This window comes from Scleropages formosus, chromosome 6, assembly GCF_900964775.1.
Source record: "Scleropages formosus chromosome 6, fSclFor1.1, whole genome shotgun sequence".
NCBI lineage: Eukaryota > Metazoa > Chordata > Actinopteri > Osteoglossiformes > Osteoglossidae > Scleropages > Scleropages formosus.
In genome coordinates this window covers 23,060,773-23,073,079 of record NC_041811.1, presented here as the reverse complement: position 1 = coordinate 23,073,079, position 12,307 = coordinate 23,060,773, and the positions used below count along the sequence as shown (strand labels likewise).

Here is a 12,307-nt window from a genome sequence, read left to right as displayed (position 1 = left end):
TGTCATTGAACCAGAAAAGGGGGAGTGCACCGTTCCTGGAGATACTGCAATACCAGGTCGATGCGTGGAGTGGACGGAGCAAGCCCCTATTCCATCTCCCTGTTCCAAAAATCAATTTAATATATGGTCCCCAGATAGGGGACGTATCAGATATTAAACTGATAAGAACAGATACTACACTTGATCTTAGCCAAAAGGCCGAGAAGCGATGCCGAGAACCGGTCGCCCAGGAGGGAAATTTCGGGCCATGCGGGTCCAATGCACGGGAACGCGTGTTAGCGCACTGCGAACTCAGTGACTCGCAGCACAGCGGCAAAACACAGCTCAGCGCATACGTGTAATATAATTCTGAAAAGGGGCAGTTTGTACGAACAGTCTCGTTTTGGGAAAATGTACAAATATCCCATAATTCAACAGGTGCACGCACGCACGCACGCACGCACGCACGCACTCCATTTCCGTACGTCGCTGCACACGTCACGTGTTCTTTTACGAAATCTACCGTGGCGGGAAAACTCAGGCAAATACAAACGCCTGCGCGTGTACAAAGACAGTCAGATTTTTAAAGAAACTACCACATATCCCAGAATTCAACAAAGCCTATCCGTCGCTCAACGTGCACGTGACGTTGACGGGGGCGCGCGGTAGAAAGCCGCCCCACCGCGGCGTCATGCAGAGTGGCGGAGGCGTTTCGGTCTAATTCACAACACAGAGACAGAAATATCAAAGAGCAGACACTTCTCGCACTCTCGTTCGTATTTACATTTACGCGGAGCACTCTTTTGATGTACAAAAGTTAATTAGACATAAGCTAAACAGCCTGGCACACGATTATCACACCTAAACTCTATTCTTGTCTACAGTCAGTCAGTCAGATACGAAGCCCGTACTACACACACACACACACACATATTTTCAGAACCGCTTGTCCCATATGGGGTCGCGGGGAACCGGAGCCTACTCGGCGACACAGGGCGCAGGGCCGGAGGAGGAGGGGACACACCCAGGACGGGACGCCAGTCCGTCGCAAGGCACCCCAAGCGGGACTCGAGCCCCAGACCCACTGGAGAGCAGGACCCGGGCCGGTCCAACCCACCCACTGCGCCACCGCACTACATACATGAGATTATTTAAATCCCTTCCAAAACGAGCTTTACGAAGGTTCAGCAAAGACTTAATGCCTTGTTGGACACAATCACTGATATGAAACAAAAAATACAGGTGACTAAGGAAGTGGCGACGGTATCGGGGCAGTGGCGACAGAAGTGAAATAAAGTCACAGTGTGAAGCGAGGGACCCCTAGCGGACACACAGCGGTACTGCACGCAACAAACACCTTCAAACCGCTTTACTAACTCAACCACAAACAACAATGACTTAAGCAGTAAAGACAAACAACGATAATGCACAAAATGTCCCATATTTAGGAGTGAAACGGACGTACCGATTAAAAGAGACATTTTAAATACACAAGCGCATCCACTGTGGCTATAGCAATTTGAAATGCTCACGCCAACACGTTTTAATACATGATGAAAGCAAATAATAATAAAAAGGTCCACGCGTTCGGTACAGTCGCCCGCAACACATCCATTTTACAAACGAGGACACGTTGTTAAACTGACCGAGGAACATTTTTACACAAACCAAACGTTTCCAACATTTCTTTCTTACTTGTTTATGTTTTCAATTTTTGTTTTCTACAAATAATGTTTTTCCTTCTCCGGTTAGAAACTCGACTAGTGTGTATAAACAGAACGGAGGACAAAACATACCTTCGCGACTTACAAGTTAAACTCGCAACAAACAGCACACTGTTAATTATAATGTAATACTTCATTAAATTTACGTCGCCTAAAATATTTCAAGTCAAGTTCTTTTACGAAGAAAAAACATTACACGCTGAACTCTTACTTAACAATGAATGAAGAAAGTTTATACTTACACTCGATTGCAGGACACAACGGATAAATCGTGCAGCTGAAGTCCGAATTAGTCCATCCCTCGGAATATTTTCTCCACAACAATGAGAGGTTAAAAAAAAAAAAAAAAAAAACTGCGCTGCGGTCCACTGCTGCTGGCAAAGGGGCGGCGCGGGGCGGGCCGGGCTGGGGCCGGGGGAGTGGGGAGTGGGGGGCGGCCTACCTGCTCTCGCCCATGATCCCTTCGCAGAGATCGTCTCATCTCCTCTAACTCAAAGCAGATTTATTTAGGCTGGATGTCACTCATTCAATTCACGTAATAAAACATCACATAACCAATATTGCTCAGTGTTGCCTTTATTAGAAAAATTTAAAAAATAAATAAAGAAAGAAATCCACGTCACGCTTACCTTCCCAAGCCCCCCCCCGAACGTGACCGTAGTAGACGTGACGCAGCAGGTAGTAGTAGTACATGTACAGTACAGTATATCATATTGTACTACATGTGATGTAGATACGAGGCTACACATCACTGAGGCAAGTTGCGAGCAGTTCTTTAGAGCAGTTTTGGCCAAATTATGGGAACGAAACGGATTCCGCAGATGCTCAGATGTTTCTACAGCAATAATGGCAAAAATTACTAACGCGCTAAAACCCATAAATCCCCCGGTAAGGAACTACTTAGGAGACGAGCGCGGAAGTATACTGAGGAGTGCGGCTATTAGCACGACCGGCATTATTCGTCGCTATACTGCGCACTCGTTTCAGGCCGCGGTCCGAGAAGGACTGGGGAAAGGCGGGAAAAGCCCTGAGGGCATGTAAAGATGGCCAGTGGCTGTAGGCCACTGTTGAAGAAAAAAATGGGCATCATGTGTCTAGTATGAATGCGATCCTGATTTTAAACATCTGTCTTTCATGTGCACTTTTTAAATATATATTCTTTTCTTAAAAATCACTTGTACCTGAACACTGAAAGAAAAATAAAGCATGTAGGATGGTAATTATGTTTCACACATAGTACAGTGCCAAATGTGGCTACATGAAAGAGTACGCAATTTTGCTGTAAAATAATCTCACATTGCTCGTACAGTAGCTAGTTTAGGGTTGTCAACCGTTCCGTATATCAAGGGTTTAAGACTTACGTTCCATATTAAAACCTATTACTAGGGAACGCGGCTCGCCCCGTATTTTAACCTTTCACACCCAGAGACATCTAAAAGTGTTATATTACATATATTTATTGCATACATAAAGTTCGCATAAAAGTGTTAAAAGATTAGGAGAACAAATCGCAAAAATGGATGTGAAACAGGGCTACGTTGCTACGTTAATCAATCAGTCACTCGCCTCACGCAGAACTGGACTCACTGATCTCAAGTCCTTTTTCACAAGTCTTGCGAGAAGCGAGAAAATGTACTCGTGGAAAATAAAAAAAAAATAACGAGGAAAAAGAAGGGACTTTCTTCTTGTTTGCACTTTAACCCGGTCAGAATATTGCACTTTTGTTTGTGCTGTTCATAAAAGTTTGTGAAATGCACTCGACTTTCAATCAGTTGCTGTGCTTAAAAATACGCTTTTACCTTAATTTTTTTGAATTTGCGTCTGTTCATTAAAGTAAAAAAAAAACATCACTCAAAAGGACTCTGAGTCTGTTCCTCATCAGTTGTGTAACAAGTGTTAGAAATCGCCTAGGCAGACGCTATAGTGGTATGTGTGTAATGGTGGGTGAAACTTTAGAATGACACTGAAATTAATTTATATTTCACAACTGACATGTATGTCACTGAGCTACAAGCAAATGTGTCTCGGATTCATTTTAGCATTAATTCAGTCAAGCAGAGACTTCTTTTTTACACATATACATTAGCTACAAAGAAATTCCAGTTCCGAGTGTCCCTTATTATAAGGCTTATGCTGTACCTTATTTTCCTGTAAAGAACCCAAAAGTGTCCCTTATTTCCTTCTGCAGGGGTTGGCAACTCTACTCATTAATAATATCGCCGTCTTACAAGACACTCTTTTTAACAGGATTAAACCAACTAGCAAAATGGTTAGAGTATGGCCTGAGGGCGCAATCTTTCAACTGCAGGGCTGTTTTGAGCGCACAGAGTGGAATGTATTTGCCAGAAAGAACTCTAGAGCAATGCGCCTCATCCGTTTTGTCCTCCATTAAATACTGCATAGAGTAAGAATAAGAAACCCGTTTGTTCCCCAACCAGAAACCCTGGATGACCAAAGAGACCAGGAGTTTGCTGAAACAAAGAGATGCTGCTTACAGGGCAGGTGACACAGCAGCCTACAGTTTAGCCAGGACTAATCTAAAGCGAGGCGTTAATGCAGCAAACTTCAACCTTAAACTCAGGACTGAGGACCGTTTTAATAACAACAACAACCCCCAACGTATGTGGCAAGGCATGCAAGCTCTCACAGACTACAAAAGGAATGATAATTTGCCGCCTATATATATAGTGATTTATCCATAGCAGAGGAACTTAACTCGCACTTTGCCCGCTTTGACAAAGACAGCAATAGTAGGGAAACAGTTACGCCTGCACTGCCACCTGACTAACATCCACTGCCGACACTGGACACGAACAAGGTTAGAAGGGTTCTGCGCAGTGTCAATGTGAGGAAAGCGGCTGGTCCTGATAGCGTCCCAGGGCGCGTACTTCGCGCATGCGCCGACCAGCTGACAGAAGTCTTCACCAGTATTTTTAAGCTCTCCTTGACCAGTGCCATTGTCCCTACCTGCCTCAAAACTACAACGACTGTGCCAAACAGCAAAATGTGAGTTGCCTGAATGACTATCGCCCGACTGCGCTTACAACCCTTGATATCCAAGTGCTTCGAGAAGCTGATTTTGGCACATATTGAAAACATCATCCCTGCCAGTCCGGATCAGTATCAGTTTGCCTATAAGGCAAACGGATCAACAGAGGATGCAATCAGCCTCGTCCTCCGCGCTGCCTTGGAGCACGTGCACGAGACGCACACATATGTCAGAATGCTCTTCGTTGACTTCAGTTCAGCCTTTAACACGGTCATCCCCAGCGTACTCGTGTCCAAACTCCGCAACCTAGGCCGAAGCACAGCCATCTGTAGGTGGACTCTGGACTTCCTGACCAGCCGTCCCCAGAACGTTAGGTTAGGAAACCACACATCCTCCACTCTCGCTCTGAACGCTGGTGTTCCGCAGGGATGTGCGTTGAGTCCTCTGCTGTATACACTCTTCACCCATGACTGTCAACAGACACCATTGTGAAGTTCGCAGATGATACGACAGCCATCGGTTTGATTACAAACAATGGTGACATTGCATAAAGGGACGAGGTACGAAACCTGACAGCCTGGTGCTCCGGCAACAATCTCATTCTTAACACCGGGCAAACAAAGGAGACTGTAGGTGGACTTCAGGAAGAAAAGGAGAAATGACCTCAGTCCTGTGCTCATAAATGACGAGGCTGTGGAGAGAGTCCCCAGTTTCAAATTCCTGGGGGGTGAACATTACAGAAGACCTCTTTTGGGCCACACACACCTCTACGGCCATTGGAAAGGCACAACAACGCCTTTATTTCTTGAGAAGACTGAGGAGAACGAGACTGCCCCAGGATCTTCTCGTGACTTTCTCCCGACGTACAGTGGAGAGTGTACTGACGTAGTGCATTACAGTATGGTACGCCAGTTGCACAAGAGAAGAACAGAAGGCTCTGCAACAGGTCATCAGAACGGCTCAGAACAGCACACAGCTACCGGCAGTCGAGGACCTTTATCTGTCCAGCAGATGTCACAGCAGAGTCTCCAAAATTATCAGGGACTCCACTCACCACAAAAATGAAAAACCACTTATTTCCCAGAGCTGTAAAGCAGCTGAACACTGCCTGATTTTTATTGTATTATATTGTATTATCTACTAATTTACTGTATTATCTGTTTAATTTTCTGTTTTTAGGCTTATGGGTTGTGTGTTATATTGTTGCCTAAGGAACTCGGGGAATACCACTATAATTTTGTTGTATTGCACAGCAGTACAATGACAATAGTCTTCAATTCAATGCAATTCAATTCAATGTGGAAGGCTGGGCCAAAGTTGCTTGCAGTTGATTCAATAGACCGATGAGCAGTTGCAAATATTTTTTTGTTTGAAGTTATTACAAATACAGATTCCAGTTTAAATGGTAACATTGAGCGATATATAGAGTGTAATACTTAGTTGCATTCTTATTAAAGGAGTCTTGAATAGCAGTGCCGTATATTGTTTGATTTCATTTGAGTTTCTTCTTAAAGCATTTGCATTTATTGATGTGAAAATTGGTTAACAGATAACTTAGACTGATTAAATAACATTTTTGTTGTGAAGCCTGCAGCAACTAACACAGCGCATTTGATTTACCCCCAATACTAGAGTGAGGATTGAATGGTTCGCGATGATGAATATTTACACTGATACAATTTTGCCAAAGGGTTACAGTATACGATCAATGGAAGTTTGTGTTAATGTCTTTTTTAAATTTTTAAGATGGGTAAATTCTGCCGATCTGCTTGAATGATATCTAACGACCTAATTTACGAGCAGACGCTATGGCGAATTGATGGAAGTAGGACACACCGTGCCATCTGATTGGTCGGTTACCGGAAGTAGAATGCGTCGCGCCTTCTTGTGGCCGGTTGCATTTCCGCTGGAGTACATGTGAGCATCATGTCGCAAAGTCCTGCGCAGAAGAAGAGGATGTTGTCGAAAGAGGTTTTGTATCGTGTTCGTTTCACTCATATTGCGTTATTTCGTCTATTAAGGCTCTACAGAGTGACTGTGAGGCGGCTTTGAATGTGGTGCTCTGTGCGCTTTATTATTGAACACGCCGGGTAACCTGATAGCCGCCTCACACTTGGAAGCACCGGCGGCGATGATGACGCCGGTCGACGCTGCTACTCACGACAACACCGGTCACGTGAAATGGAAAATTAACATCAACTTATTTCTAGGGCGACGACAAAGTCGATTGGAAGAAATTGCAAGCGAAACGTAAGTGTCTTGTTTATATGTGAAAATGTTACGCCGCACGAACGAGGGAAGTACCCTGCCTGTTTACTACAGTTTTCGCACTAGGACAGTCCGCCGCGGCTGTGACGTCATCAGGTGACATACTCTGTAGTTTGAACGTTGTGCTACAATCAATGTGCAGCTCACTGTCTGTGCGGAATCTCAGTTCACATTTCAGCTGATGCATTCAGATGCATTCATAAACTATCTGACTCTGAATTTCATTTCCATAATGGGCTCAAAGTAGCGTAGTGCATTTCCCTCTTTTGAATCTCCCCTCCTGCTGTTGTACCCTTGATCCAAGTACTAAACTTGTTGGTATCCTAATACTGCAAGTTGTGTTTGAGGAAACTGTAAGCTATATGAATGAATTTCACAGTGAAGTCTTTATGTGACAATCGCTATAGGTGCGCTTCATCCATGCATTTGTTTTCTCAACATGTTCATTGAGCAACATAAAGTTGTGATGAGTAGCAATGAGTTTGAAACTGTGAAGTCAGCTTTTAAAAATTGACTTCGGAAAGGTTGATGTTGCATTTCCGATTTTCAGGGAAGGAGGAGAAAAGGAAGCGCAAGGATGCCAAGGTCCTAAAACAGTTGGAAAAGCAAAGGAGGAAGGAGGAGGAGACGAAAGAGCAGCTGCGTCAGGAGTCGGAGCGGAAGGAAAAAGGTGATGTCACTAGGATGTCGCTAGTCACTAGCAACCATTACATAAAACACATTATCAAGACAAAGTCTTTCCCATGACAATCCCTTTCTGACATCAAAAAATACAACTGACCCATGTCTTCCTCACACCAACATACACAAAAGGACTGTCCCCCAGTAGCAGCTCAGCTGAAGTCATCCTCTTAATACATGCTTCCTTCAAAACGCATAAAATACTTCTAAATTACAACATAAAACCTGGTCATACCCCTAAAACCAGACAAATAAATACAAAACAAACATACACATAAATAATCAATATAAAACTCAGTGCACAAAACCACATACTAAAACAAAGCTGTTAAAATCTAGGAGTAACACTTATACAAATAACCCATATTAGTTAAAAGTGCACAAACCCAAACCACTAAAATCTGTGAATAAATACTGCACAACTAAGAAACCACACAAACAAATATAAAAAAAAAATATACAAAGGGGTAAGATACAAGAAAGTACAATATGTTTTAAAAGAATGCAGTTCCATAAAGCAAATGTCCATCCTCAGAGCTTCAGACCCATTTATCCACGAGGTCTTTCCATCTGTCTTTTGCCTCGTGGTAGCCCCAGGCAATCCGATCCCGCTTTATTCTGAACTTCAGTTCAGCTCGAATCTTCAAAAAGACACCGTAAGCTCCCATTTTCAACCCCTTTCGGACAAGGTTAATATGTGCATTCCACAATTCTTTCTTTGTCAAACTCACAATCAACCAAATCCTACCAGAGGTTGCCTTACTTGCCTTGGGGGACAGTCCCTTCATGATATTATCAAAGGTCAATGCTATCTCGCCGTCTAACTCTGCACAAGGGCTCAACCAAAGACCAGACCGTCCCGGCATAACCGCAATCCCAGAAAACGTGCTTAATCGTTTCCGCACCCAAACACTGCTGTCGCGGGCAGTCGGGACGTCCGGTCAACCCGTACCTGTAAAGTTTCTCCATCACGGGTAATCTATCGTGAAGACACTGCCAGTTTAAGTCCTGCAGCCTGTCGTCAAGCCCTTTTGGCTGAATTCGGGCTCAAATATCTTCCCCAAGGCCTAACATCACTCGCGTTCCCCTCCCCTCCAACAAGGCATAATATAACACCCTGCGCTTGAGGAGGGTATTTGCGTCAGTGTCTCTCGGAATGATCTTGCTCCATTTCACCATCTGTTTGTAGTGATCCGGCAGAGACTCGGCCTTTGGTCCAGCATTGGACCACGAATTCACCAAATGGCGCAATGAGAAAGACAGCCAGAGGCGAATAAAATGTTGGTGCGGGTGCTCCAGGGGAGCTGCCAGACGGGAACAGTGCTGCGCAAAAAAAAGGCAATCAAATTTTAGGGGGAAATCAGGAACCCCCTTCCGCCCCTGTCCGTCCCTAGATACATCACCTCCCTCCTCACAAACTCATGCCTTCCACCCCATACCAAGCCGAACACATCTTTCACAAATCCTTTCCTTAAATTGCGAGGCATGGGGTAGACATGAGCTAAGTAAAGTAAGGTCGGGAGGACATCAACTTTCAGAATCAATGTTTTACCCAGGAAGGACAGGGACCTTGCCTTCCACAACCCCATCTTCCGTCTAGCTATTGCGAGACGCTCCTCCCAGTTGACCCGGGCTGCTCGTTTCGAGAGAAAACTTACACCCAGCACTCTGAGGGGACCTCTACAGAGCGAAAGGCCGCCAAAAGTGTCTTCTCGCGCTCCCCAGAATCCAAAGTACTTTACCTCCGTCTTCCCGAGGTTGAGCGCCGAACCCGAGGCCCTACCGAACGTCTGAGATAGGCGCAATGCCTGGGCGAGCGAGCGGTCAGAGCACACAAACAGGACTGTGTCATCTGCATATTGGGCCAACTTAACAGTCCTGCCACCACCTCCTGGAATGTGCAACCCATCTATTCCCGGGTGGGCCCGAATTGCCGCCGCCAACGGCTCCACATACAAAACATAGAGAAGGGGAGACAGCGGACACCCCTGTCTAACCCCACTCGTCTGGGGCAACCACTCCCCAAGAGAGCCGTTAATCATAACCTGGCTACCGACATCATTATAAAGTGTTCGGACCCACGCGAGAAAGGTGGGGCTCAATCCCAATCTGCCCAAGACATCGAACATAAAAGTATGGTCCACATGATCAAACGCCTTCTCCTGGTCCAGACTGACCAGTGCTAGGGGAATATTTCGATCCTCCACCCAGGCAATCGTATCTCTGATAAGGTGTAAATTCCAAATTGCCGAACGCCCGGGAACCCCACACGTCTGGTCTTCATGGACCAGGAGAGTCATCACCTTCCTCAGGCGCTCGGTCAGGATTTTAGCGATTAACTTTACATCAACACACAGCATGGTCAGGGGCCTCCAGTTGCCCAGATCGGCTCTATCGCCTTTCTTATGCAACAAGGTTAGAACCCCCGACCTCATGCTGTCCGTCAGCTTACCTCGGGTCAACACCTCTTTGACAACCTCAAGAAAGACAGGACCCAAGACATCCCAAAATGTGGAATAGAATTCCACCGGCAGTCCGTCCAAGCCTGGGACTTTCCTCCGGTTCATTCTGGAGAGCACGTCAGACAGTTCCCCCAGAGTGATGGGTGCCTCCAGGCAAGCCCGGGACTCAGCCGGGAGGGTCGCCCGCAAATGTTGTAAAAAGGAATCCCCTGTGACAGGGTCAGTTTCCCTTCCCTTAAAAAGAGTTTCATAAAATTCTGTAGCAACCCCAATCATCCCGGCCGTATCCTTAACTAGTTCTCCTTGCCCAGTACGCAGAGAAATAAACCCTCTATCATGCTGAAAGCCCCTCGTTTTATTAAAGAAGAAAGACGAACATTTTTCACCTTCCTCCAATTCTCTTACTCGGGCTCATGTAAGGAGTGCGCTAGCTTCCTGGTCATACAGTCGTCTTAATTTTGCCTTTAATTCCGCTTCTCTGTCACTATTAAAATCCTTTCCATTGTTATAGTGGGCATAGAGCTTTTCCAACTTTTTCTCCACTTTCCGCATTGCTCTGCAAGATCGAGCTCTCCTACGAACACAGTACTGCCTAGTAATGGTTCGCACCTTCGTTTTGGTGTCTTCCCACCAATCCGAAACCGAGCCACAGAAAGATTTGAGCTCCTGCCATACCTTAAAATGCTTATAAAAAAAGGTCCCTATACTCTTTCTCCTTTAAAACATCTACATTCAGTTTCCAGTACCCAGGACCATGCAACGGAGCCTCTATGGAAACCGTAGCCTCTACCATCAAATGGTCCGTCGGCCAATGAGGAGAGAGGTGGACCCGTTTAAAAACAACAGAGTCGGAAGCCAAAATATAATCTAGGCGACTTTGTGCTCCTCTACTATTAGACCAGGTAATGCCTGGATGACTGGGGTTGCATACTTTAAAACCATCAGAAAGACCAAATCTGAGCATAAAATTCTTAAAATGTTTGATGCTGACATCCTCTTTACCCTCCAGATATATATTAAAATCTCCCCCGATTGTTAAGTGCCTTTTACAGACACAAAAGGGGGTCAACTCCTCCAAAAGAGATATGCGGGATGCAGCCTCTACCGGAGCATAGACACACGTCGCCCGGATGTGTTGTCCCCTCCAGGTGGCGTCCACTCCCAATACTCTACCCTGTAAAACTGTAAACGTGCTTACATTCTCAAAACTCCGTTCTCCGAAAAGAATGCCTACACCTGTTGAGTGGATCCCACCCACACTCCAGTATGATCTACCTTTCCTCCACCCTGAAGAGAAAACAGCCACATCCCGCTGATCTCGAAGGTGAACTTCCTGTAAAAAACATAGGCTTGCATCCTCTGCCTTCCAGCTATCAAACATTGCTGCCCTTTTCAAAACGTTCTTCAATCCTGTGACATTTAAGGTTAAAATTCTAAAATCAGCCATAAACGGGACAAATTAAATAATTAACCAACCATAAGAATGGTAAAACCCTACTAAAATTCATTAAAAACAAAATCATTCCCCTCCCGACATTTCTATCATACTCTGGAAATCTACAGCAACATATGGCTGCTCACTGATATCCTCATTCTGGTCCGAATACAGAGGGGAACTCATCATATTGTAGGGGGGTGCAGTCACAACCGGCCAATCCATGTGGCTTCCCCTACCAGCAAACACTGATCTCGGTCCTCCTTCGTCTTTGCTGCTGGCTTTTCTTCTTTCCTGCTCACCCCCTCCTCTTTTCTGCTCTTCTTGTGTTCCTTTGGAGTAGGGCCTTTACTCCTTTTCCTATTTGTATCCTTTGGGGTACTCTGGGCTTTGGTGGGCGTGGTCCTTGGGGTCACTAACGTCAGGTGTTCCTTCTCTACTGCCAACTCTGCATGCACCTGCTCCTCAACAACATCAGGTTGAGCCAACATTTCTCCCTCCCTTCCACCAGACACTCGGCTTCCCGACACAGCGTCGGCATAGGTGGGTTTCCTCAGATGGCAGGTGCGGGCAAGATGATCTTCTGCCCCGCAGACATTACACCTGCGTGGACCATTACAATCTCTAGCCATGTGACCTTTCTCCAAACAGTTATTGCACCGCGTATTGGTGCAATTAGCCCCCGTGTGCCCAAACCCCTGACACACTCGACAAAAGGGTGGCTGGTTAGAATAAAATAAATAGCCCTTGCTTGTGCCTAAATTAAAAA

At 45.5% G+C, this 12,307-nt stretch overlaps 1 protein-coding gene and 1 non-coding gene across 2 annotated transcripts; one reads left to right on the top strand and one right to left on the bottom strand.

Moving 5' to 3' along the window:
- Positions 1-19: 19 nt before the first annotated feature.
- Positions 20-210, bottom strand: LOC114910785 (U2 spliceosomal RNA). The gene has a single exon (XR_003797790.1). It is a non-coding gene; the product is annotated as a U2 spliceosomal RNA (small nuclear RNA).
- Positions 211-6,589: 6,379 nt separating this feature from the next.
- On the top strand, positions 6,590-7,723 carry LOC114910754 (putative methyltransferase C9orf114 homolog). Its single transcript, XM_029253120.1, has 3 exons — positions 6,590-6,663; positions 6,903-6,942; positions 7,511-7,723. Exons 1-3 carry the CDS (start codon positions 6,619-6,621, stop codon positions 7,705-7,707), a joined length of 282 nt encoding a protein of 93 aa, XP_029108953.1. The 5' UTR covers positions 6,590-6,618; the 3' UTR covers positions 7,708-7,723.
- Positions 7,724-12,307: the final 4,584 nt, after the last annotated feature.